Source organism: Arvicola amphibius, chromosome 15, assembly GCF_903992535.2.
Source record: "Arvicola amphibius chromosome 15, mArvAmp1.2, whole genome shotgun sequence".
In the NCBI taxonomy this organism is placed as follows: Eukaryota; Metazoa; Chordata; class Mammalia; order Rodentia; family Cricetidae; genus Arvicola; species Arvicola amphibius.
Genome location: NC_052061.1, coordinates 4,745,515 through 4,773,220, shown reverse-complemented (window position 1 = coordinate 4,773,220; position 27,706 = coordinate 4,745,515). Strand labels below are relative to the sequence as shown.

Sequence of the window (27,706 nt, the reverse complement as noted above, 5' to 3'; positions counted from 1 at the left end):
TCCAGTTCCATCTCCAGGTGATCTCAGGACCATGTGGGTCACAGAGCACTGCCTAGTTCCCCACAGCCACCCTTTCACAACCCCACCGATGGCGCCATTCATTGGGCAGGAAGAACAAGAAAGAAGAAACAGGAAACGGTGACCGCACCTCAGGCAGGAGGAAGGCCAGTTGGACAGAGCTTGCAAGTAGGAGGCCACACAGCTGCCGGATTCTGCTGAACACTGATGGCGACAGCCAGGAGCCTGGGCCTCCTGCTCTTTCTGCTACTGGGATCAGGTGAGCACACGTGGTTCCTCTAGCCTTCCTGCAAAGGCTGCAAGATGCCGTGCTGCAAAGGACCCTGGGGAGCATGGGGGAGAGAACCAGGGACTCAGTCAGGCTGGGGAAGTGGGGAATGAGAGTGACCACCTCATCATCTCTTTCGTCCTGTTGGGTCATTCCTGTCCTGATAAATCCCGTCATGCTGGGTCTCAGCTCCCTCTGTCACTCCATAGTGTGTTGTAGGTGGGGCGGAAAGATAAATGTCCATCCATCCCAGCTGGGCTAGAACCTGGTTCTAGGACATGGTGGGCCAAACGAGCTATTTAGTAGCCTCTGGGTTCCAGACAGAGGTGTTGGGGCCTCTGGAATGTGAGCCTGGAAGGGTGAGCAAGTGCTCTGCTCCCATAGTCCATCCATCACAGGCTCCCCGTCCCTGTCAACGCTGCTCAGTGTCATCCATGATCGGAGCTGGGACCCAGAGCACTCCCGTCATACTCATTTCTGTTAATATACCAACATGGGTTCCTAGTCCTGCTCTACCCCAGGACAGCCAGTTCCCACCCTTACCTCCGTGGGCGGCTCCATGTCCTTGGCTGCCGAGTGCCGACTGTAGAGTGAGTGGTGAGGTGCTCCTGTCTCCATGCCCTGTCTGCCTTTGTTTCCTTCAACTTTGACACATATCCTCGGGGTCCACTTCTCTGCATGTCTGTCACCTGTAGACTTCTGACTGGCCACATGGGTCAGCATCTTTTGGTTTAAAAAATCTCCTCTTCTCTTTAGATGTTAGGGGAGTCGGCAAAGGACAGAGTTCAATGTCTGGCTCAAAAGTGGGCAGATACTGTGAGACATACTTACACCTGGGAGGGAGATGCAGAAGGATCAAGTGTTTGAGTTCAGCCTTAGCTGAACAACAGTTTTGAAGCTAACCAGGGCTATTGGAGGCTCCAGATACAAAAGTAGATAGAAAATGACAGAGTGGTCTTTCCCATGGCCAGAGCACATCCCGGGGCAGAGCAGGCTGCCAGGCAACCCTGGGAAGGCCAACAAGGCTTTTCCAAGTGGTGTCATGGATCTCATGGTGGCAGGGATGCTCAGGACTGGGTGATGTCAGTCATCTGAGTGACATAGGAGTTGGCAGATTCATATAGGACATTGGATTCTGCCCTTTGTGGTACATCAGATGCCATATTCCATTTACCCCCCCCCCCCCAGTCCCTTTATTCACACACTTGAGAAGCATGTATGGTGCTAAAAGGGGGGGGGGGCACAAAAGTGGTAGCTGCTTGCCTGACACCCTGAGCCTGAAGCGAGAGGAATGGGCTGCGGCTGTCGAAGGGAAAGGGGCCGGTGGCAAGTGGAGGGTCTCGAGTGTGAACACGTGTTTTCTGAAGGGAAATTGATAAAGCCTAGCAACAGTCATTTCTGCATTTGTTTTTGGAGACAAGGTTTCCCACATGCTAAGTGGCTTGCCTAATGAGCCCTGCCCCTGTCCACACTCATTTCCCTGGACACTCGGACTGACCCATTGTACATACCAGACAAACACTCTCCTGAGCAACACTCCAACCCTGCGTGGTGAAAGGCTGATGCAGAGAGTCCTGTGATACTAGCCTTCCCTGAAGTTTTTGCAGAAGCTAATAAAGATAGAGACAATGGGTGATACATGCACACACACACACAAGCGCACACGCGCTCGCGTGCGCGCACACACACGTACAAGCACACATACGTGCACACACACACAAGCGCACACGCGCGTGCGTGCACACACGCACAAGCACACATATGCACACACACACACACACACACACACACACCAATTTTACTTCAATTAAAAGTCACATCGTAAGCCAGGCGGTGGTGGCACACATCTTTAAACCTAGCACTCAGGAGGCAGATCTCTGAGTTAGAGGCCAACCTGGTCTACAGGGCTAGTTCCAGGACAGTCTCCAAAGCTACACAGAGAAACCTTGTTGGCTCTCTGTGAGTTTGTGGCCAGCCTTGTCTACATAGTGAGTTCCAGGACAGCCCAGGATATGTAGAAAGACTGATTCTGTCTCAGAAAAACAAAACAAAACCACATTATCCTACATAAGATGGGCTGTGTGCCCAGGTGTATAATCTGTTTCCATCTCCTGAAACAAAAAGGGTGAGAAGATCAAGCCTCAGAGAGATTGAGTAACTTTCCTGAGGACAAACAGCCAGGCTGTGACAGGAAGCCTCTGTGCTCCGCTGCACAGGGCTCTAAGAAGAAGTCACAGAAGCTGGTCCGTCTAGCTCTGTCTATTCTTAGAGTAGCTTCCACCTGCTGACTGCTCCAGCCCCTCCCTGCACCCTCCCTGCACCTGGACCTGCTGCAGCTCCTACCTATCCCAGGCAAAGCTGGGAGGCTAAGGTCAAGCAAGACTTGTGAGTTAGAGCCGGCCGAAGTTGCCAAGGCCTGGGAGGATCCAATGGAGCAATGCAGAGAACCAGGCAGGCTCTGCGGAGGAGACGGTTCGAGGTCCCGACTGGCAGAGAAAGCTCTTCAGGGAGCACTGCCAAGGAAAGTCTTTTTTTTTTTTTTGTTTTTGTTTTTGTTTTTCGAGACAGGGTTTCTCTGTAGCTTTGGAGCCTGTCCTGGAACTAGCTCTTGTAAACCAGGCTGGTCTCGAACTCACAGAGATCCGCCTGCCTCTGCCTCCCGAGTGCTGGGATTAAAGGAGTGCTGGGATTAAGGAAAGTCTTTGTCTAGAGAATCACAAGCCATGCTTCCCCCCCCCCTCGCCCCACCCCCACCCCCGTGAGGTAGGAGTGGCTCTCGGGAGTTGGGGAGGGTGGAGCCTGCTGGAGGGCAGCTAGTTGATTGACAGATGCAGCTACTTACCTAGTCCACTGCCCCTCCGCTACCTGCCCCTTGTCGCTGTTTCCTCCATTAGTAAAAGGCGAAAGACTTATACCATCTGAAGAGGAACCAGAGTATGCTGAGACCACTGAAAGACCAAGGAACGTTTGCCTGCTCAAGGGGGACCATGAGTATGACAAGTTTGACTTGAATGACATTGCTGAATGCTTCACCACGTGCGGGCCGTCAGAGAACATCTCCTGTGATGTGGGGAAGTTGCAGAGGTGAGGGGAGAGGGGTCTGGGAGGAATGGGAGGAGTGATCTGTTGGGAAGCCATAAGGTCATAAGCCCCCAGGGCCCTGGAACACGCTGCTCCCTTCTTCACCCTGGCATGTTCTCTCTGACCTGGCTCCACCCAGGCAATCAGAGTCCCTACTGACTAGGGCAATTGGTTCTCAACCTGTAGGTCATGAACCCTTTTGGGGAGTCAAAGGACCCTTTCACCAACAGAAAACACAGTTACAAAACTACAATTTGTAACAGCAGCAAAATTACAGTTATGAAGTAGCAATGAAAATAATGGTTGAGGGGGGGTCACCACAGCATGAGGAACTGTATTAAAGGGTCGCAGCATCGGGATGGCTGAGAACCACTGGACTAGTGGATGCAGAGACAATTATCCTATCTCTGCCTTGGGAACAGTGGAGGGACAAAAAGGGACACACATAGTGATGACTTCAGAGTGTGGCCAGTCAGAAGTGTGGACAGGGAGCCAGCTTAGCACAGAAGAGGAAGTCTGCTAAGGCCTTCTCTGGGAGGCAGCCTGGGAAAGGGATTTGAGAAACATGGAGAAGTTTTCCAGTGGACCACACAATGGTGAGTGATATGACTGCTTAGCTCCATAGTGCTGGGGACGGCCAACAAGGCTTAAATCATGACAATGCAAAGACGTTCAGGAGACAGAGGTGACAATGTCAAGATGGGATGGGTAGGGGATAGAACTGGAAATATAAACATGGAGTCAGGTGTGAAGGACCATTATGGGAAACAGGAACACGGCATAGTTGAAGTTAAGAAGGGTTTGGTCGGCTCTGCGTTCTAGACTGATTGCTTGGACATCAGGGCAATCAATCAGATCCAAGGGTGGTGTCATAGGCAGAGGTGAGACAGGATAGGACGTAATTCTGCAGGTGCCATGGAGCTGCTCAGGAAAGATGGCCCGGGGCGGCCAGAGATGGGCTTCATGAGACCAAGGGGGCTGGTTAGATGGGGTGGGGGAAGGGAAGCCTCCAGGTGCTGTCCCTGCTGGAGTCATTGCCAGAGTAGCTCTGTGTGTTCAAGCAAAGGGACTCAAAACACACTCGGGATGCTATGGAAGTGCCAGCTTACCGCCAGGACTCAGGAAATGGTCGTCGAAGGGTTGTATGAAAACCTTTGCCCAAAGCTGGCTATTAAGACCAGGTAAAGATTGGCAGTCAGTCTTTCAGTGGCCTGAAAACATTCCCAGCCCCATCTGCCATTATTCAGGCAGCTTCCTCGGCACCTTAGAGCCTGAATAAGCACCTTGGAGAGAGCAAGTGCCCTGGGGACTGAGTTGGTTCCCACTCCATCCCTTGAGTTTGCCCTTTTATCTTCATAACACTGTCTACAGTTACTTTTCCTATCGTTGAAACAAGATAGCTTGCAGGAGCAAGCTAAGGGGAAGGCTGGTTCACGGTAGAGGGTGCTGTCCATCCGTGGCGGGGAAGGCACAGTGGATGGAGAGGCTCTGTTCATGGCAGCGGAGGCTTTCAGCATGACTTGCTCTTACACACCTTGCCAGGGAGGGGCACGGGAAGCAGAGGCCGATAGGAAGCAGGCCTTGCTTGTATTCTTCAAGGCCTGTCCCCTGTGTTCTATATCCACCATCTAGGTCCAACCTCCCAAACAGCACCACCAGAGGATGTCAAAGTGTTCCCACGCAGGAACCTGTGGGACGTTTGACATCCAGACTAAAAAGAGCTCTTTAGTAGGTCCTGTTATCAACCCATTTCTCAGATGAGAGAACTGAGTGGGGTTCTGTGCAGTCAAAGAACTTGCCTATGACTGCACAGCGGGCAAGAGGCCAAATTGACAGGGGCTGAATATGTGACAAGCTGGACCAGTCTGCCAGTGCGCAAGTGTCCCCTAGGTTCCCCACCTGTAAAATGGGATTCAGAAAATGACGGCGGAAGTTAAATACACACACCTGAGTGCTGGGGTTTCTGCCATTGTCTACACACCACATTGCCGCATTCTCATGCCCCTGCTTCCGACCTCTCAGGCTTCCTCACAATGTCACTGACAATTGATTGTGTGAATAATTCATGGGGGAGTATTAGCAGACAGCAGGAGCTCAATAAATGTCAGTGTGCTTTATTTTAAAGGTTCTTCTGATTATAAAAATAATATATGCTGGGTGTGGTGGCCATTAATCCCAGCACTTGGGAGTCAGAGCAGGCAGAGTTTTGAGTTCAAGGCCAGCGCGTTCTACATACGGAGTTCCAGGACATCCAGGGCTACACAGAGAGACACTGTCTCGACAAACAAAAGGAACTATGAAAAGTAACACATATTCATTGGAAATCAGCTACAGAAAGGAGGTGAAAGCTCCCCTAACGCATGAACCACTGATGGCTACTGTCTTCATTTGGGTGTGTTTCTTTTTTCAGCTTCTTACATGACAAGTAACTTACAACTTATTTCTTTGTGGGTGACTCCAGCTTTTAAGCATTTGTATTGTATCATTTTAAGCATTAAGTATTTGTATTCCTAGGAATGGAGCTAGTGATTCGGGAGGGGGAGGCACAGGATTAACTCCAGAGGTTGTATCATTGTGGTTGCCCCATAGCTGTGCCAACTCTTGGTATTGTTTGCCTTTCCCTTTAGCCATCCTTACAGTTCCTAGTGTACCTCGCGGAGATTGTAATGACATTTTCCTGATGACTGACGTTGAACACCTTGCCTTGTTCCTCTTGAATCTTGACATCTCTGTGTGCCTGTTGGTCTATAGAGCTGCTTGGATTTGGGGATCCTTTGGATATTCTGCATGTGTCTCTGTGAATATGTACACTGAGAGTGTTCTTTCTCTTAACGACTTCCTGTTCACTTTCTCGGCACTGTCTTTGACTGCTGCTAAAGTTTTTAATTTTAGTTACTATAATTGATCAGATCTTTAGGTTTGCTTTAAGTGTTATTATTGTGTGTGTGTGTGTGTGTGTGTGTGTGTGTGTGTGTGTGTGTAATGTTAGGGAACTAGCATGCCACAGTATATGTGTGGAGTCAATTCCCTCCTTCCACCTCTCACGTGAGTCCAGGGATTGATGACAAACAACTTTGCTCCCTTGAGCCATCTCACAAGCCCTATTGCCTTTTTTTTTTTTTCAGAGAAAATGGGTATTTATTTAGTGGGTTATGAAAGGGAGGAGAAAGGGGAGAAGGGGGAAGAGCAGAGAGAGAGAGAGAGAGAGAGAGAGAGAGAGAGGGAGAGAGAGGAGGGAGGAGAGAAGCCACGGCAACAGCTACCTCTTCGGGAGAGAGATGGAAAAGGAAGGCGCCCCATTGCCTTTTTAAAGAATTTCTAGTCAAAACCAGGCAGATGGGACTGTTGGAGCACCTTTAATCCCAGAATTCAGGAGGAGGAAGCAGAAGGCTAAAGAGATAAAGTTCATTCTCAGCTACATGATGAATTTGAGGCCAACCTGAGCTACGTAAGAGCAGATCTTGTCACAGACAAAAAGAAAAGAAACAAACAAAAATAAATTTTCTATGCTAAGATCACAAAAATGCCCCCTTCTGGTTTCTTCAAAAGTTTTATTGCTTCCTTGCTCACATGTCTAAGCTCTGGTGAGAAAAGAGCCAACTGCTCGGTTCCTCAGAGCTTTCCGCTTGGCTGGCAGAGTCAGCAGACAGTGTTGGGAGGAAAAGCTTGCTGCTTATTTGCGGCCATTGAGTCTCAGGTTTGTTCCTTTTCCCTCACACACCTTCCCTGAGACCTCCTGGTGCCCTGCTGTGGCCCCAGAGCTCTGAGCCTGTCTGAGGTAGGACCTGATCTCAGTGCTGCCATAGTCAGTGCTGAGGCAACTTTCTCCCCCTGGGTTTGTCTGTCCTGGTGACATAAAGGGAGCCAAACAGTATTTAGGAATGGCTTCCTTCCCTTAGCGTGATCTTTCAGTTCATCCCTGCCGTGGCCAGTGAGGTGTGTTTTGTGACCCACAGTGACCTCTATTCACCAGGAACTCAAACTCACAGTAGAAAGATCTTAGGAAGAACAGATGTCCCAGGACAAGAGAGGCCACAGGTGCTGAACCTCATGTTCACAATGTTTATACAGGATGTCACCTCGAGATTGTCACAGTCCTAGCTGCCATTGACAGGGTGCCACAGCCATCGTCGCATGACTTTGCTTCTCCATGCAGTTTTAGGAGAATAAACAACTCTTACTGATCCTGAAGCAGGAGTCTAACACCATGCTTCTTTAAAACGAGATATGTTGAGACATCTAATAATAATAACAATTATTCTTTTAATGCACAAAGGTTGACACTAGAGAGGATGGCTCAGCAGTTAAGAGCGCTTGCTGCTCTTGCAGGTGACCCAGGTTCAATTCCCTGAACCAGGCTGTTCACAACCACCTGTAACTCCTGCCGCAGGGGATCCAACACCCTCTTTTGGCCTCTTCCAGTGCTTGTTTCGAGTGTGGTGCAGTTTGCATGACTACGCACATCTGTCAACCCCCACCCTGAGAAAGCTGACAAAAATTTCAGTCTCCAAGAAGGCCTGTCACGCTCCCCCCACACACGGAGGATGTTAGTAACAGTGGCAACCATGGCGGGGTGGTTAATTTTTCTTAACATTTATTTTCAGTTATTTTTAGATTTTTTTTATTATTTTATGAGCATGAGTGTTTTGTCTGCATATGTACATGTACACCATGGACATGCTGTGCCTGTGGAGGTCAGAAGAGGGCGTCCGATGCCCTGGAACTGGAGATACAAATGGTTGTGAGCCACCATGGAGCCGCTGTGTATGTGTGACCTCTTTAAGAGCAATGGGTGCTTTTAGCTGCTGATCCATCTCTTCAGCCCTTGATGGTGAGTCTTGATGGTCAACTTATTTGTGTTGAGCAACTGGATGACAGAACTACCTCTGACTGTGTCTGAACTCCTTTCAGGGATAATAAAATTGTGAGGGCTCTGAGCTAGCGCATGAATTTAAACTTGGAACAAACCGTTGGGGTGGGGGAATGGAACTGGGAAGGTGCTGCCTAGCTGGGGCATCCTTTGAAAGGGTGCCTCTTGATTCTGTCTGTCTGTTTCCCATTATGCTCTGCTTCCCAGCAGCAATGAGGTGAGCAGCCTCTTCCTTACCTCACATGGTTTTCCACCTCACCATATCAGAGAAACAGTAAAGACACTCAGCTGGGGACTCTGGGGGCTGAGCCCTCTGAAGTCATAAGTCAAAATAAGTGTCTCCTCCATTAAACTGTGTCTCTCAGGCAACACGCTGATAGCAACAGTGCCATTGTGGTCACTGTTCTATAGTCCATTGCTTTTTTAAAGTTTACCTGTCTTCATGTGACACATCCTTTCCCCCTTATCAACATTCCTGTGCCGTGTGAACTCTCTTGCTCTCTCCTTTCCTCTACCACAGCTCCATGCTTTCTTAATAATTAATAATTTAGTAATTTCTTTAGGGGTTGGAGAGATGGCTCAGAGGTTAAGAGCACTGGCTAATCTTCCAGAGGTCCCAGCAACCACAATGTGGCTCACACCCATCTTTAATGAGATCTGGTGCCCTCTTCTGGCCTGCAGGGATACAAGCACACAGAACACTATACATAATAAATAAATAAAGCTTTAAAAAAATAGAGTCTTTAGCCCAGGTTGATCTCATACTTACCATATAACCAAAGATAACCTTGACCTTCTGATCCTCTTACCTCTGTCTTCTACGTATTGGGATTGCTGGCATGTGCCACCACACAGAGTTGATGCTTCCGGCATGCTACATTTTATTTGCTTTTTGTTTGTTGGTTTTTTTGATTTTTTTTTTTTTTTGAGACAGGGTTTCTCTGTAGCTTGGGAGCCTATCCTGGAACTAGCTCTTGTAGACAGGCTGGCCTCAAATTCACAGAGATCTATCTGCCTGCCTCTGCCTCCCAAGTACTGGGATCAAAGGCGTGTGCCACCACCACCAGAATACATTTTATTTGCTTTTAAATTTGGTTGTATTATCTTCTTTTTGAGCAGTGAGTGGAGGGAGGGTCAGGGTCTCTTATAGCCCAGGCTACAAATTGACTAAGGATGAACTGGAACTTCTGATCCCTCTACCTCCGCCTCCAAGGAGCTGGAGTCACAGGACTGTGAAACCTCAGTTTGGAATCCTGATGTGGATGCAATGGATAACAACACACACACACACACACACTGTTCACCACTAGAGTTAAGTATTAGGATATTTATACAGTGTGTGAGGCCATCGCTGCCTCTTTTGATGCTTGTCTGCAGCCTGATGCTGTTCCTGCCCCACCACCATCGGTCCGGCCAGCCTCCTCCTCCTTAGGACCACCTCTGGGCATCTTGTATAAGGGGAACTCTTTTGAGTGACCCTTCCTTCCTTTAGGACAGTAAGCCTCATCCATATTTTATGGTCTTTATTTTAGTTTGATTACCCATGCAAATATATTACATTCTATTGTCCATTTACCAATTGATGGGCATTTGAACTGGTGCCAGTTCTTGATTGGTCTGAATATTGTTCCTATGAATATTTTAATTCAAGTCCTGAGGCCATATGTTGTCATTTGTTGGAGGATTTATGCCTGGGAACAGAATTGCTGGAATATACACTGAATATATGCTGTGCTCCATAAAAGACTGCCAAACTGTCTCCCAAAGTAACTGTGCCATTTGTTTCCTGTCAGCAGTGTAGAAGGCCCTCATGTGGTTCTGGCCACTCAACATCTTTGCATGAGCTCATTGGTCATTAAAATAGTTTCCTTGGTTAAATGGCTCTCTCTCTCTCTCTCTCTCTCTCTCTCTCTCTCTCTCTCTCTCTCTCTCTCTCTCTCTCTCTCTCTCTCTCTCTTCCTCCCTCCCCCTCCCTCCCTCCCTCCTTCTGGTTTCATTGTCAGAAATTCCAGAAGGTCACTCTCTGACAGAGAGTTGTCACCACAACACATTGTATCTGTATGGTTCGTATAGGGTGTGAGGGTGTGTGGGGGGGATCAGTCAAGTGATTGTTTCGATCTGTCCTCTTGGGGAGAGGTCATCAGAACTAGCTTACCATGAAGCAGATGTCTGGATTGAACCCATTAGAAAGATCGGAGGAGGGGTGGGGTGTGGGTGAGGAGACTGCTTCTGAATAGGAACGTTCCGCTTACATTCCAGATGATTGGGAGCTCCGGTGTGGTTGTGCACATCTATAATCCAAGTCTCAGGAGGTGGAGGAAGGTGGGCTGTGAACTTGAAGTCAGCCTGGGACTGTCTCACAGAAGTGGGGGCGGGATGGCACTAAAGCAACATAAAATAATGAGAAGTCACTGTACCCAAGAACCATGCTGGGGAATCTTCCTTAGGACAGTGAAGTGGGCTGTTTTGCAAAGCTGAGGGAGGTCTCTAAGTATACAAGGTAGGAACGTATAGAAACATATATTCAATTCACTATTTACCACTTTACGTGGCAACACAAATGTTTCTTATTTTATTTGGTACCAATGAAAGCCAACCCTTCCCTGACTATTAAAGGTAAATCAAAGCAGGATATTATGTGCTGCTCCATGGATTCCGCAGCCTCATCCCTATGATTCTGGTCCAATGGTTTTCTTATGCTGTTTCCATCCAATGATACTTGCATATTTTTGCATGGTTTACTTTTCTATTCTGCAATCTATTTTCTGTTGTCTCTATACGGTCCTTTCTCTTTGATAACTATGGCTATTCAAAAAACGGTGACAAAGATTGGGGTGTAGTTTAGAGCACTTGTCTAGCATGCCTGAGATCTCGTGTTTCATCCCCACCCCACATACATACATACACACACACACACACACACACAGAGAGAGAGAGAGAGAGAGAGAGAGAGAGAGAGAGAGAGAGAGGGAGGGGAGAAAAGGGGGAGAGAGAGAGGAGAGAAGGGGAATAGAGAGAGGAGAGGTGAGGAGAGGAGAAGAGAGGAGAGGAGAGGAGAGGAGAGGAGAGGAGAGGAGAGGAGAGGAGAGGAGAGGAGAGGAGAGGAGAGGAGAGGAGAGGAGAGGAGAGGAGAGGGGAAAGAGGGAGAATTGCCTTTTGTCTCCACGGCCTCAGTCTGGGTGTATCTTCCTCTAGGCTCTTGCCTCCTATCACTACCTCAACCTTCACCTGTTCGGGGTTTCTTGGAAAGGTGAATAGTGAATAGAGGACTGGAGAGAGGTCAGTAAAGTCGGTGGTGTACAAGCATGCAGACCCGAGTTCTGATCTCCAGGACTACATCTTTAAGAAGTGGGCGGGGGACGTGCTAGAGAAGTGGCTTATCAGGTAAAAGCTCTTGACACACAAGCTGGACAACCTGACATCAATTCCCAAGACCCACATAGTAGAATGAGAGAGCCAATCCCTGCAAGTTGTCCTCTGACCTCCAGATGCAAAGTGTGGCATACATGCAGTGTCACTGACATAATAAACAAACAAATAAAGGTAATTTTAGAAGATTTTAAGCCAGGCAGTGGTGGTGGTGCATGCCTTTAATCTCAGCACTCAGGAGGCAGAAACAGGTGGATCTCTGTGAGTTTGAGGCCAGCCTGGTCTACGAGAACTAGTTCCAGGACAGCTAAGGCTGTTACACAGAGAAACCTTGTCTCTAAAAACCAAGAAGAAAGAAAGAAAGAAAGAAAGAAAGAAAGAAAGAAAGAAAGAAAGAAAGAAAGAAAGAAAGAAAGAAAGAAAGACAAAGAAAAAGCAAAAGAATAAGAAAGAAAGAAAGAAAAGAAAAGATTTTTTTAAAAAGAGTTGGGCTGTGATCCCAGCGCTAGGAAGACAATTAGAAGGCAACAATTTGGGCCCAGGCTAGGGAAAGAGACCCAAACACAGAGAAGGTTCTAAATTTCAGCACCACGGAGAGTGACACCAGCCCTTCTCTGCAGAATGAGAGACAGCAGCCTTTGTGTTGTCTCTAATACCCTCTGCTCCCAGGCAGTCAAGTCCCATGTGGCCCAGTTTTCTCTCTCTCTTTTCCCCTCCCTCCCTCCCTCCCTCCCTCCCTCCCTCCCTCCCTCCCTCCCTCCCTCCCTCCCTCCTTTCTTTCTCTTTCTTCCTTTCCTTTTACTCTGAGGCGATGTCTGTCTTAATGTCTGCATAATGATTGACCAGGACCTTCTGGCTTTCATTGTTTCCATTGAGAAGTCAGTGGTAATTCTGACAGGTCTGCCTTTATATGTTACTTGGCCTCTTTCTTTTGCAGCTTTTAATATTCTTTCTTTATTCTCCATGTTTAGTGTTTTGATTATTATGTGGTGAGGGGACTTTTTTTTTTGATCCAGTCTATTTGCTGTTTGGTAAGCTTCTTGTATCTTCATATGCATATCTTTCTTTAGGTTGGGAAGATTTCATCTATGATTTTTTTGTTGAATATATTTTCTGTGCTTTTGAGTTGAACTTCTTTTTCTTCTTCTATCCCTATTATTCTTAGGTTTGGTCCTTACATGGTGTCCCATATTTCCTGAATATTTTGTGTGAAGCTTTTGTTAGATTTAATATTGTCTTTGACTGATGAGTCTATTTCCTCTATTGTATCTTTAGCACTTGAGATTCTCTCTCCCATCTCTTGTATTCTGCTGTTTATGCTTGCATTTGTGGTTCCTGATCATTTTCTCATAAATTCTATTTTTATAATTCCCTCTGTTTGTGTTTTCTTTATTGTCTCTATTTCAGTTTTCAAGTCTTGAATAGTTTTCTTCATCTGCCTGATTGCTTTTTCTTGGTTTCCTTTAAGGGGTTTGTTGATTTCTTTCAATTTTTTTGTCTTTTCCTCCATTTCTTTGGGGGAATTTTTTATTTCCTCTTTAATGGCCTCAAACATTCTCCTAAAGCTATTTTTTAGGTCATTTGCTTCTGCTTCATTTATATTTAGTTGTTCAAGTCTTGCTGTTGTAGGGCCACTAGTTTTTATTGGTGTCATATTGCTCTTTGTGGTGTTGAGTGTGTTCTTACCTTGTCTACCCATATTTTCCTCTGAATGGTGTAGTTGGGGCTGTGTCTCTGGTTGTCAATCTTCCAGGTGCCAGTAGATCCAAGGCTTAGATGGTTGCTCCTCATGGTGCAAACAGAGCCACAGTTCCAGTCACCCCAGAGGTCACTCAGTGTTCCTTGACGTCACTCAGAACTCCCAGGGGTTGCTCTGCAATACCGGTGGTCATTCGTGCCTGCTCCCACAGAGGTTGCTTGCTTGGGCTGCTGCTGAGGTTGCTCCCATGGGCCTGCTCTGACAGAGGTCGCTGGCTCAGGCCTGCTCTGGTGGAAGTCACTGGTGTGGACCTGCTCTGGTGAAGAGGTCACTGATTCATGCCCAGTCCCACAGAGGTCTCTGGCTCAGGCCTGCTCCTTTAGTGGTGACTCCCTTGGACCTGCTCCTATGGAGGTTGTTTCCTCAGGCCTGCTCTGGCTGAGGTAGCTGACTCAGGCCTGCTCTGACAGAGGTCGCTGGCTCAGGCCAGTTCCCACAAATGTCCCTGGCTCAGGCCTGCTCTCTAGGAAGTCCCTGACTTGCTTGTGCCCCATAGAGGTCTCTGGCTTGGGCCTGTTCCCTCAGTGGTTGTTCCCTTGTACCTCCTCCTATGGAAGTTACTGCCTCAGGCCTACTCAGCGGAGTTTGCTGGCATGAGCCTGCTCCTGTGGCCTTCTTTCTTTCTTTTTTGGTTTTTCCAGACAGGGTTTCTCTGTTTAGTACTGACGGTCCTACAATTTGTTCTGTAGACCAGGCTGGCCTTGAACTCAGATATCTGCTTCCCTCTGCCTCCCAAGTGCATGGATTAAAAGGAGTGCATTATGCCACTTTTTTTTACACACACATACATTTATTTAAGCCAGGTATCGTGGCACATGACTTTAATTCCAGCACTTGAGAGGCAGTGGCAAGTGTATCTATGAATTTAAGGCCAGCTTGGTCTATAAGGCTACATGAGACCTGTTTTTAAAAACCCAAAATATATTTATTATTGTGTTTTATGGTGTGGGTAGGGGTACACATGTCACTGCACACGTGTGGAGGTCAGACAACAAGTCTGTCCAGTCGGTTCTTTCTTACTGCCTTTATGTGGGTTCCAGGAATCAAACTCAGGCCATCAGGCTTGCTCAGCATGTGCCTTTGTCTTCTGATGCCTCTTGCAGGCCTGCGGCTCAGTTTTCAAATGCTGAATTTTCAGTATACAATTAGCCCTCAATAAATGTGCCCCCAAGAGATGTATTCACATAAGATAGGCATAGCCAAAAGCTTATGAGGAGACATTCAACCTCACTGGGTCACTGAAAAGATGCAAATCAAAGCCGCCACCTCTTTATAGCCTTACGTGTGGCTACAGGTGAAAGCAATACAAAGCAAACCATTGTGTTGCTAAGGCTGTGGCGCTATTGGAGCTTTCCCACGCGGCAGGTGTGGGTGGGAAATGGTGCAGCTGCTGTGGGAAACCATCTGGTAGCTGTTCAGGAAGCTAAACCGAGAATTAGAATATGACCTAACCATTCTGCTCCTGTGTATGTGCACTCGTGAGTTGACACAGCAGCCTGATTCACAGCAGCTGGAAGGTGGGAGCTCTAGTTTGCTTTCTGTTGCTGTGATCAACACCACAGCCCAAAGCAGCTCATGGGAGGAAAGGGTTTATTTGGCCATCATCATGGAGGGGAGTCAGAGGCAGGAACTGAAGCAGAGAATTTGGAAGGAGGCTCCTTTCAGGCTTGCTCCCCATGACTCATTCAGCTTGCTTTCTTATACAATCCAGGATCACCCATCCAGGGTTGAGCCACCCATAGCGAACTGGGCACACATCAATCATTAATCAAGAAAATGCCCCACAGACAAGCCCACAGGACAATATGATGAACTCAGTCTCTCAGTCCCTCTTCCCAGGTGACTCTAATTTGTGCCAAGTTGACAAAACCTGTCTAGCACAGTGGGAAATATTCAAGTGCCCTTCATTGGTGGGTGCACAAAGCCATGTGTCCATCAGAGGTGCCAAGATCCATATGCCCGTCAGTGGTGGTATCCAGTGATCCATATTGCTCATGGAGGAGTATAGCTGTATGCCCATCATCAGACAGATAAACAGATCTATATGCCCATCAGCAGATGGGTGTATTTCATCCCAAAAGACTGAAACCACAATTCAGGCTTCAGCAATGATATAAGAAACCAGGCTCAGAGGACCACATAGTGTGTGCTTCAGTGTTCTATAAATTCAAAGCAGGCAAAGTTTGGGTGGGATATGGCTAGGTAGATAAAATGCTTATCTAGCAAGCATAAAGCTTAGCCCTGTAAAATGGGTGTGGTTAACACAAGCCTGTAATCCCAGCACTCCAGAGGACGAGGAGGCTGGAGGGTCAGGAGCTCAGGCTCTCCTTGGCTGCATAGTGAGTTCAAGTCCAGCCTATATGAGACCTGGTCTAAAGAAGAGGTGGGACGACTTACAGAGGCATAAAACAAATTAGATGAATGGTTTCCAGGGGCTGGAAGGGGAAAGGTGTAACTGGAGGTTTCTCTCCCACCCACCAGTTCCTGAATAACCACTCTGAGACTTAATATAAATTACAAACTTTGGGGCCTATTAGCTCAGGCTTATTATTAACTAGCTCTTACAATTTAAACAAAACCTTTTTTATTATTCTATATTTTACAATGAGGCTTGTGGCTTGTTACCTCACATCTTGTGGCATCTTCCTGGCATCTGGCTGGCCCCACCCCTTTTCTTCCTGTACTTCTGTTTGGATTTCCCACCTGACTCTAGTCTGCCTGGCTGTTGACCAAATCAGCATCTTTATTAACCAATGGTGATAAAACATATTCACAGCATACAGAGATACATCCCACATCAAAAAGGGTAGTAGCTTAGTGAGCATGGGGTTCCCTTCCGTGGTGATGGGGCTATTCTGAGGTAAATGGTAGTGATGATTTCAGAGCACTGTGAGTGTGCTCAATGCCACTGAATACTACATCCTAAAATGGCTGATATATGGATTATAACTGACATTTTACTATTTCAAAAGGTAATCATGGGCTGGAGAGATCTTCAGCACTTTTGGGCACGTGTTGCTCTTGTAAAGCCCCAGGTTTGGTTCCCAGCATTCACATTGTGGCTCACAACCATCCATAATGCCAGTGCTGGGAAGTCCAACCTCCTTTTCTGAATTCCAAGGACACTAGGCATGCATACGGTGCACATACACATGCACAGGCGAAACACGCATATACACAAAAATAAATAAGCATTTTGAAAGACAAACATTAAGATATCCAGAGGGATCTCTAGCTAGACTCCTTCAGGATCAATTTTCAAGCCATTCCTCTTCCTCACATTAATAGTCCAGGGTCTCTGATATTCTGGGCTAACCATCACTCCAAGAGCCTGATGAGTAGGTGGCTCAGCCTACAAGCTCCTCCTCCCCGGGTCCCTTGCCCCTTGCAGATACTGGCTGAACTTTGAGTCCTACCTGCTGGAGAATTCCAAGGAGACTGTGGACATGCCTTTTGTTAAGGCCTTGATCCAGAACATCAGCACAGACGTCTCAGAAGACCTGCTCTTCTCTCTGACGCCCTCCCAGGTGAAGAGCTTCCTGGTGGCTGGCTCAGGCCTCTATGGTACCCATCAAAGCTTACCCTTCCTGAGCCAGGGTGCTGGGAGATTCCTGAACTGGCCCTCCTTCACAGCCCTTGATGTCCTCAGAAAGTCTCCTTTCTCCAAGAGGCCTTGGGTGCTCATCTGGAAGATGAATCTCTGGCACCTCCAAGCCTAAAGTGCCCACTAACCTCTCTACCAGAACGCACATCTGAAGTCAGAGTAAGGGCACACTTGGCCTCAGAGCAACTGAATGGGAGGGAAGGGCTGTAGATTTACACTGGCCCAGACTCAAAGACCTCTGCCCTTATCAGCCACGGCCATTATGGGCACACTACTTTCCTGACCCTCTATTTTCTTGCCTGTAAATAGTGAGACTATTGTCCTCTTTCAAGAGATCAGAAGCTAGGCAGGATGATGCACACTCATTCTCCTGGTACTCAGGAGGCAGAGGCAGGAGGATTGCTCCTAAGTTCCGGGCAAGCACAGGCTATACAGATAGCCCCTGCCTCAAAAACAACAGAACAAAAACACATTGGAAAGAACATCTGACTTAATATCCAAGGAATTCTTGGCCCAGCAAGGACTCAGCAAGTCCCCAGCCTCCTGCTGGGATGAAGTTGAGGGCAGAAGTCCAGGGATCTTGCTGAGTTGCTCATCACCCAACATCCTCAGCGTTTTATGATGCTGTGCCCTTCTGGGTAGGGTATGCACTGACCCAAGACATCACCCGCATGTCCTTTTGACAGGACCTGGACTAGGAAAGTGAAACTGGGGCTTCAACCCCAACTCTTAGCTCCCTCTTCCCATGAGCATGGACCCTTCTGAAGCAGGGAACTGGCAGGTGCAGGCTGAAACCCCAGGGTACCCAGGAGGTCAGAGACTAGACAAAGCATGCCCGGTGACTTCTGAGGAGGTTTGTTCTAACATTCTAACTATGCTCGGTTCCCATACACTTCACTGTTGGGCAGGAAGGACTTCATGCTCAAGGTGAACACAAGTCTCTTACCTTCACACTGGGGAAAGCTTCTTGCCAGGATGCCCCCCACTGGCCCTCCCCACTCTTAAGAGCAGAGCACGGCTGCACCAACACAGTCATGCTCAGCTGGTCCCTGGGATGGGGAAGCTGGGCCCCACTGTTGATGCCTGTCCAAGGACCTAGTCCACGAGGAGCAGAGCCACCACCCCAAAACTAAAAGTCCTCAGATGCTGCCCCTTCTCCCGACATGCTGCAGTTTCTCTCCCAACGGGGATAGTAGCAGCACCTGAGTGGGGGCTGGAATCCTCCAGGTAATGTAGGGGCTTTCTGGGTCCATGGTTACAGATCCCAAAGCAGGTGATGCAGGGTGAGGACCAGCCCACTGACAGAGTCCGACTTCCCAAGAGCCTGTTTGGAGCCCTCCTGCCTGGCAACAGGTCTGCTGTCCGGTTGGCCATAACTATTCTGGACATTGGTATGGGGAATGTCTTTAAGGTAAGAGGCCTGCTGGGAGCTCAGGAAGCTGCAGTTAAATACTCAGTGGGCCAGAGTCCCTGGGATGTTCTCTAAGGCAGTCGGGTCATTCAAGCGCCATTTCTACAGTCTGTGGACTGAAGGCTATTCTGATATCCTGACATCAGTACCTGTTGGCTGTGTAGGAAGTCCAAGTGGGCTCATGCATGTTGTGTGTCCTTGCACATGCAAAAACACACTTTGTACTCCCGAGAACATGTAATCAGGTGTGCTCAGATAGGACTCTGTCCACACGGGCCAACATTCTCTCCCTGGACAACACATGCCAGAATGGTGCTCCTGAGACATGCACCCATCCACTTAAACTTAGATTTATGCACCCTTGGGCCTGGATGCACTCACCCTCCACCTGGAGGTATTCACTGACATTTACCCCCATTTCCTGGCTTATCTTAGCCTCAAGCTCTTCTGGTTCAGAGATGTCAGGAGTTGGCTTTGAGCAAGGTGATAGGGAGCCTAGATCCCAGTTCATCCTAGCTCAGCATGTTATAGGGAGCAGCAGGAAGATGACTGCCTATGCCCCTGGGTGGCTGGATCCCTGCTCCCCTAGTTCCTAGTTTCAGGCTTTGACTCCAAGTGAGGGGGCGTCCTAGAGTTCTCTAGCTGGGGCAGGTAAGGTCAGCCCCTCCTACAGCCTAGCCTCCTGCTACTGCCTCCCAGGGACCCAAGCTCCTCCAGGACAACGGCAGCAGCGTGCTGAACAACCGCATGGTGGGCCTGAGTGTGGGCCAGACGCACGCCATGGGGCTATCGGAGCCAGTGGAGATCACCTTCTCCCACAAGCGTCAGCCACCTGTGAGTGAGTCTTCTGCCCAGGCCTGGCAGTTACTGAAGGGCACACAGCACCTGAGCTCTGAGAAGCCATGCATGGGCATTGTGCCCTTTACCCAGAAGAAACCATCAGGGTCATGCAGAGTTATGCCCAAAGACATATGTCTGCCCCGCCCATGTGAACACACATGCTCCACACTCTCCCATCTCTGAGTTCATAAATGTGTAAGGACCTGGAGCACCCGAGTGTGTGCGTGCTTTCCATACCCAGCAGGCAATGGTCCTGAAGGCATGTGTGCACAGATAGGCAAACCCTCCTGTGTGTGCCGTGTTTATTGTATCTCCCACACGCACAGCAACTGTCCAGGGAGCATTGGTTCCCAGGGATATAGTCAATCTCCCCGTGTAACCTACAGAGGTCTTCCTCTTAAGGCACATGTAGGCCCCAGGAGCACCCTGTCTCCTCCCTGCCTCCCCCTCCTTCCTCTCCTGACTTGCACTCTCTGGTTTCAGAATATGATCCTCACTTGTGTATTCTGGAATGTGGTTAAAGGTAGGTCTGGAAGATTTCTCTAGAATGAGAAAAAAGGAAGCTACATGCTTCCATAGGGCTGAAGGTGAGGGTAGAGGCGGGCCCTCCCTTCCCTCTTCTTCTCCCCCAACCCCTGCTCTCACCTTTCTGTGGCCCCCAGGAGACTGGGATTCCCAAGGCTGCTCCACAGAGCTCGGGGACGAGAGGACTGTCTGCCGCTGCGACCACTTGACCTTCTTCGCCTTGCTGCTGGTAACAGCCCACGCCCTCCTGATCTCAGAGGTCCAGCTTCTGTCCTGGCTGGCTGGGGTTTGGGAGATGTGCGGACCTGGCCTCTCAGTGATGTGATGTGGTCTTGGGGTCATCTACAGAGGCCGATCTTGGACCTGGCCACGGCACAGGCTCTCACTCGCATCTCCCAAGCAGGCTGTGGAGTCTCCATGATCTTCCTGGCCTTCACCATTGTTTTCTATGTGGCCCTCAGGTGAGCGGCCCCACCCCCTTTTTCTCATGCCCTGGGGAGGTACAGGAAAGGGATAGAGTATCTTTGTCCTGTGGCCTCACCTGGTGGTCTTCTCTGGTCCTGAGTCGGCTAGTTGACAAGGTGGGACTAGAGTTTGAAGTTGGAAGTAGGAGAAATTCAGCTCAGATGGGCGAACACGGGGCATGGTTGATCCATGGAACTAGAAAACTCACCGCCTGTGGCCCAGGCAGGGCTAGAACTAGGGGCTCCACAGAGACCTCAGGGGTTGGCCCTACCTTGGCCCTACCTTCCACAGCTTTTCTCTCTCCTTTGTCAGGATGCTAATTTCACCCTTTCCCTCAAGAACTGCTCCTTAGATATTCAAGCAAAGATGAAGCTCCAGAACTGAGGTCTTTAAAAGCAAACATTTTGAAATAATTATAGACTAACTGGAAACTGCAAAAATAGCACAGACAGTCTGTGTGGCTCCTTCCCGGAACTTCCCCAAGTATGTCGTATGCAACTGTAGAGTATCATCAAAGCCAGGAAGCTGTCAGTGGCAGAATATGGTTAAGTAGTCTCAAGACCCCTTCAGTTCCACTGCTTTAGATATCATCAATATGTGCATGCATGCATGTGTGTGTATGTGCGTGTGTGCGTGCATACTTGTGTGTGTACGTGAGTGCATGCATGTGTGTGTGCCTGTGCATATGCATGCATGCATGTGTGTGCACGCGAGTGCATGCATGTGTGTTTGTGTGCCCACATCCGCACTGGAATGGGGATATAATCTGTCTCGATGAAACTACATGACCCCTGTTAGAGTATTCAAAGTTGCAGCAGAAGGCTAAGCACTTCTGTGGGCACAGGACTCTGGGGGTCACACTTCTATGTGTATGCATCTTTACCTCATGAATATCTAGTTGTTTTAGGGTCTGACTTTGGTCACAGGCCAGTGACTGATTGGGACACAATGGTCACAGGATAGAATACATAGGCTGACAAAGCCATTTGACTACTCTTGGATTTAAATGGCAAGAGACTAACCATCACCTTCCTACTTCCTTGTGGCTGAAGGTGGGAAGAGTGCCCTTTCAGGGACACACAAGTTTCTCCAGCGAGGAACGGGCACGGGACAGACACAAGGGACATATAGCCCTGCCACCTGGCTTTTCTGAGCCAGACTGTAGCAAAGACATCCCATACCTGCTGAAGTGGAGGAACCTAGGAGATAAGCCTCTGTCCCAAACTTCCCTAACCCCCGCTCCTGGAGCCCAAGCTCCAGCTCACTGGAACCCGCCGGGAGCATTGTTTGACCTTCCCATCCTTCCAGTCCAGGGACTCTACTGTCCTTCTCATGTGCCTCAGTCACCGAGTAGCCCTGGGCTTCAGCCCCTGTGTGCTGCACTCACGCCATCCCTCCCCTTCCCTACCCCTCCAAGCACTGGCGTAGAACACAGTCCCTAGCCCGTTCCCATTCTCAGTGAGCTGAGTGTACCTCACCAGCTAGCCATGCTGCTGGATCCTTGAGCGGAGCTTGGAGCGCCAGAGGAAACGGTTGCCAACACCTGAGCCTAGCAGCTTAGGTAGACGTGCCTCTTATCTCCATTCCAGAAAACTGTAGGCTCTGACTCTCAAGAGGGAGCCCTCCTGGTCTTTATTTGCTAGGAATTCAGAGTGGCAAGAATCCCCACAGAGAAGCAGGGAGCACTGGCTGGATAGAGACTCTGGGACTCTGAGCAAGTCTCTGGCCCTCCCCCAGCCCTGCTCGCTGCTACATTCTAGGCCTCACCTGTTTGCTCACATCTGCTCACCCAACTCACATACCCAGAGCTTCCTGCCCTCTGTGTCCAACATGGGTGGATCCCCTGTGGCGAGGGAGGGAAAAACTTGCATGGTCAAGCCTGGGAGACACGAGAAAACAAACCCCGTCATTGTCCTCTCCCAGGCTCTCTCTGCAGAGGTTCAAGTCTGAAGATGCCCCTAAGATCCACATGGCTCTGAGCAGCAGCCTATTTCTCCTGAACCTTACCTTCTTGATCAGTGTGGGGAGCGGCTCTCAAGGCCCCCCATCTTCCTGCGGGTTCCGAGCTACCATCTTCCATTACTTCCTGCTGTGTGTCTTCACCTGGATGGGCCTGGAGGCCTTCCACCTCTACCTGCTGGTCATCAGGGTCTTCAATACCTACTTTGGACACTACTTCCTGAAGCTGAGCCTGCTGGGATGGGGTAAGCACAGGCTGGAGCGGGAGAAGGCAGGTTAGAGGGCTAAGGAGGTAGAACCTATGGCAGCCCAAAGCTTGCGGGATGGATGGCTGCAGGGATTTGAGGCGAGCTCACCCAAGGGAACACTGGTGACGCTCACCTCCTCCCCTTTCCCCAGGCCTGCCTGCTCTTGTGGTCATTGGTGTTGGGAGTAGCAACAGTTACGGTGTTTACGCTATCCGTGACCAGGAGAACCGCACCTCGCTGGAGCTGTGAGTGGCACTGTGGAGAACAGAGGGTGTGGAGGGAGGGTGTGGAGAACAGAGGGTGTGGAGGGAGGGTGTGGAGAACAGAGGGTGTGGAGAGAGGGTGTGGAGAACAGAGGGTGTGGAGGGAGGGTGTGGAGAGAGGGTGTGGAGAACAGAGGGTGTGGAGGGAGGGTGTGGAGAACAGAGGGTGTGGAGAACAGAGGGTGTGGAAGGAGGGTGTGAGGTCTTCCGTTTCCAGGGAGGGAGAGAGTGAGGGGAGGGGCTTTAGGAGGAGAAGGACAATGCTAAGGATGGCCAGATCCAGCTGACTTGTGACACAGGAGGCAAATGGAAGTCTGGAGTCAGAAAGCGAAATAAGGGACGCAGTCCAGGGGGCAGTTGTGGGGGGGCATCTTCTTGTCACTGAAGGTCAGCCGGGGAAGCTTCCTGGGGTTCAATGGTCAGGGTTTCCTACCCAGCCCCAGCGGCTGTCCTCCTCCTCCTCTTCCATCAGGTGCTGGTTCCAGAAAGAACCTGCCCTGTATGCCACTGTCCACGGCTACTTCCTCGTCAGCTTCCTCTTTGGAGCTGTGGTGCTGGCTGTGGTGGCCTGGAAGATCTTCACGCTGCCCAGTGTCACAGCGGGCAAAGAACAGGGGCAGACCTGGAGGTCGGTCTTCACTGTTCTGGGCCTCTCCAGCCTGGTGGGCATGACCTGGGGGCTGGCTGTGCTCACGCCCCTGGGGTTGTCCACCATTTACATCTTTGCCCTCTTCAACTCCCTGCAAGGTGAGGCTGTCTCCTGGGCACCAGGGGTACCTGGGGGTTCAGGGAGGGCACTTGCCAGGACACAGGATCCCACAGAAGTCAGCTCAAGTCAAAGGCACTAATTTTAGATATTCAAGACTCTTGTGGGATTCGGGGCAGCAAGGGTGGCTGGTGTCACCGGGGCCAGGATCAGGAAAAGCCACATAAATCAAAGCAGATTGTCCTACCTTCTGTTCTGGGGCTGAGTGTTGTCTCCTACCTAGGCTCTGTGGCAACTCGGTCTCTCTCTGCTTTCCAAAATGGCTGCCTAACATGACTCTTTTCAACCCTCTGAATCAGGTGACCACTTCTAGTCCTAACCAGTCTTATCTAGGAAGGCAGGGTCATGTGACAGGACGTAGAATTCTAAAGAAGTTTTTAATGTATTTAATTTTTTAAAAAAAAATTGCTACAACAAAATGCCCAACAAAAGCAGCTTACTAAAGTCCTTCCTTTGGCTCACGTCTCATGAGTGCAGACCCTGTGATGGGGAAGGCGTGATGCAGCTGCTCACATCGTACCTGTATCAGGACACGGGAGACAGACAGGTGCGAGCACTTAGCTCTCTCTTTTTAATTATTAGAATTGTATTGATTTACTTATTTGTGTATGAATGCATGCACATGTGGCGGGCAGAGGACAACCTGTGGAAGTCGGTCCTCTGGTCCCAGGTATTGAGTCCCTGCCGTTGGGTTTTCTGGCAAGCACCTTTACCCTGAACTGCGTCACCAGGCCTCTTTGAGATTTCTTCCAGGCCCTTGGAATGGTGCCCCCTACTTTTAGGGTGGGTCTTCCCACCTGAATCAACTTGATCTACAAAATCCCTCAGAGGCACGCCTAGGGGCTTGTCTCCTAAGTGAGTCTTGATCCTGTCAAGGGGACAGTGTTAACCATTGCCCCACTGCCCCACCAGACAGACAGTACTTCTGATCCTCACTCATCTCTAAGTCAGGGTGGCCTTGTCCCTTCATCAGCTTAGTTTTCTCAATGAATGTGTACTTGTGTGGGACCCAGGAGGTCTTCCATGCACTGGCGTATTACCAGCGTCCTGAGCCAGAGGCCTGGCTTCCTCTAGAGAGCGCACATAGCCACTTGCCCAGTCAACCAGATGAAACAGAAAAGGGGTACACTGAGAATAGCGACCCTGGAGGAGCAGGAGGAACAGCATCCTCTGCCCTGACTTCAGGGTGATGTCAATCTTGGCCTGGCACACAGAGGAAACAAAAGACTGGGCAAGCAGCATGCACAGTCAGGACCTTGTTAATCATTAACTTAGGACAGTTATTCAGGGAGCTTTCTGCAGTAAGAAAGTGTTCCCACCTTGGAGTAACCTTAACTTTTGTCACAAGATACTCATTGGCTAAACCTACTGTTCAGGAATCCAAGGTGACTACAGGAGAGGAAGACTCAGAAAATGGACAGGTCAGAAAGACAGGGGAGATGCATGTTAGGTCAGTGTGTCGGGCCGTGACTGTCGAGACAGCCAGCACTGCTCTGGTGCTTGGGAATAGGACCCGCAAAGGCTGCTGGTAATAATCTACTGATTACATTGGCCTTGAGGGAGGATCACCATCTTAGCTGTACACTCCTTAAACGTTCAGCACGTCTGTGTATACAGTTGAAGTACCCAGTTTAAGGTAGGGAAGGAGAGATCTGCCAGACTTCTACTCTGTTTTTGGTTACATGCTGGCATCTGCTGGCCCAGGTGAAGATCCATGCTGTTAGCCAAGCCTCTAATCTTTAGGGGTACCATGTTGACTGCAGTGGAAGCCACATACCACAGACACTCTTACGTTAAGGTCCTAGCTTTAAGTTTGATACATGTATGTATGTGGGGTGTGGGCAAAGAAAGGAACCATGGGAAGGAAAAAGGTTTAAAGGAAGAGGGTGGGGAGAAGGAAATGGAATATGTGGGGCATGAGAGTAGTTAGGGACTGCTGGGGTGAAGGGTATAAGCTGGGAGACAGAGGTAGAGAGAGAGAGAGCACCCAAAACAAATTATGTATGAAAAAGCCGTGGTGAGTACCCGGAGAGGTGGCTCAGTGGCTGAGAGCACTGGCTGCTCTTCCAGAGAATCCAGGTTTGGTTCCCAGCAGCCACGTGGCAGCTCACAACCTGGTAATTCTAGTTCCAGGGGATCAAGTGCCCTCGTCTGGCACCGGGCACACCTGCAAGTACACTTATATGCAGGCAAAAACACTCATATGCATAAGATAAAAAAAACAAATCTTTTTCTTAAAGAAAAGAAAATGTTACCATAAAATCCATGTCTTTGTATGTTAACTAAAATGATAAATAAAAAATGGATGGGAGGGATGGCTCAGTGGGTGAGAGCATTTGCTGCTATCAGAGAACCCAGGTTCAGTTTCCAGTGCCCCCATGGGAGGTCACAACCATCTGTAATTTCAGTTCCAGTGAATCCAGTACCTATAGCTTCTGCAGATACCTGGTCCACATACATACATGCAGGTAAAACACACATATATATATAAAGTAAATCTTAAAAAACAATATACATACACAGACACACACACACACAATTGCTTTAGGACTATCTGAGATAGTCCCCAGATAAATAACCATTAGTTGATATTTGGAATATCCCAGAGGTTTGGAATTGGGGAGAGAGGCATCTTGAACTTAGAGATGACATCATTATTCTTTTTTGCTTGTTTGCTTTATTTTGTTTTTGAGACAGGGCTTCTCTGTGTAATGACTCTGGCTGACCTAGAAGTTGCTTTGTAGACCAGGTTGACCTCAAATTTACAGAGATCTGCCTACCTCTGCCTCCTGAGTGCTGCGATTAAAGGTGTGTACCACCACCACCACCTGGCTAATCTCACTATTCTTGCACGGGCTATATTAATATTGAAGCCCGCGTGTCTCACTCTGATGAGTCTAAGTTATTTGGTTTTCTCACCTTCCTCCACATACAACAGACAGAGCCCTTGGTACCTGCTAGTGTCTCGATATGGTTACCGTTGTGTGGTGTCTTCATTATGAATTCCCTTTAGACACACAGTTGTACTTCCCAGTCAATTCTGTACTTCCTCTAGTTTTTATACGCTACTACGCCTTCCCTTTTCATCCCGCTGGCAGGCACCCTGTAGCAGTCCTTCACAGGAGGATGGTGGGGAGCGCGGCAGGGTGAGTGCCGTGAGGTGAGCCCTTGTGATGAGCCAGGTGTGGCAGTGGCTTTGGCTTATGCCTCTGTTCTGCTCTTCCTTTGCTGTGGTAGGTGTGTGTGGAGATTATCTCAAGGCTGGTGTTTGTGGTCTCTAAGATTTTTTTTTTTAAGGTTTTATTTGGTTCTCTTTCAGGAATAGATTCCATTTTACCTAATTCTTTCATCAAGTGCCTGACTTTTCAGAGTGGAGCCCCTGCTTTGCCGCAGCCTGTCCCAGGCTCACTGAAACCCTATCTTTACCACACTCTCTTTACCACAGGCGTCTTCATCTTCTGCTGGTTCATCATCCTCTACTTCCCGAGGCAGAGCACCACAGCCCCCTCCTCTGGCACTGCCCGCCTTGGCCAGGCCCACTCCATGTCACAAGACTAGGTGGCCGAAGTGTGCTCTCACCTCCAGCTGGGTTGCATGACCTCAGACAGCTAGCTCCCTACTTCCTTCTGGGTTCCGGTGCCTTCTCTGTACAGGGCATCTGAGGAGGAAGAGAACAGAGACCACGCTGAACCAAACGACTCACGTTCAGAGGGCTGGAGATAGATTGGTGGCTGGAAGCTCCCAGTACCCACAGGCTGGCTCACAACTGTCTGGAACTATAGTTCCCCGAGCTCTGATGCCCTCTTCTGGTCTCCAAGGGCACCAGGCGTGAAGGTGCTGTATACACATATGTGTGGGCAAAACACTCATACACATGAAGTAGAAATTAAAAAAAAAAAACATTTTGAAAAGTATCCATTCAGATGTGTTCATGGGTCCAAAAAGCTACAGAAGCAGATTTGCAGGAGAGTCCCTATTAGCCCGAGACCAACCACTCTGACAGTGTGTCATCTTTACCACGGCTGCCATGGAGAGGAATCTCTACAGCTAAGCAGCTGTTTTCAGTCATGGTCCACCTCTCATCTCACTGGGAGCCTGGGCCAAAGAGAAGAAACTTGGTGAAGCCCCTGAAAGAAACTCCAGTCTTTCGTGTTCTTTTCCTGCCACTCCCACTACAACCCCCCCCCCCCATAGCTGCCTGTCTGTCTTCCCCAGCCCCCCGGGACATTCACAGGCTATTGTTCCATATGTGCCAGGGGA

General features: G+C 49.1%; 1 protein-coding gene across 1 annotated transcript; it reads left to right on the top strand.

Moving 5' to 3' along the window:
* The first annotated feature begins 225 nt into the window (after positions 1-225).
* On the top strand, positions 226-27,004 carry Adgrg3 (adhesion G protein-coupled receptor G3). Its single transcript, XM_038313261.1, has 12 exons — positions 226-277; positions 3,211-3,370; positions 16,757-16,892; positions 18,231-18,380; positions 19,080-19,214; positions 19,704-19,743; positions 19,883-19,974; positions 20,094-20,206; positions 22,134-22,414; positions 22,569-22,662; positions 23,153-23,427; positions 26,892-27,004. The coding sequence occupies exons 1-12, from the start codon at positions 226-228 to the stop codon at positions 27,002-27,004; spliced, it is 1,641 nt and encodes a 546-aa protein (XP_038169189.1).
* The last annotated feature ends 702 nt before the right edge of the window (positions 27,005-27,706 follow it).

Coding starts and splice junctions, on each gene's coding strand:
- Adgrg3 (XM_038313261.1), top strand. CDS start 226: ATGGCGACAGCCAGGAGCCTGGGCCTCCTGCTCTTTCTGCTACTGGGA. Junction 19,744..19,882: donor ATTCTGGAATGTGGTTAAAG/GTAGGTCTGGAA, acceptor TGTGGCCCCCAG/GAGACTGGGATTCCCAAGGC. Junction 22,415..22,568: donor GCTGAGCCTGCTGGGATGGG/GTAAGCACAGGC, acceptor CCCTTTCCCCAG/GCCTGCCTGCTCTTGTGGTC.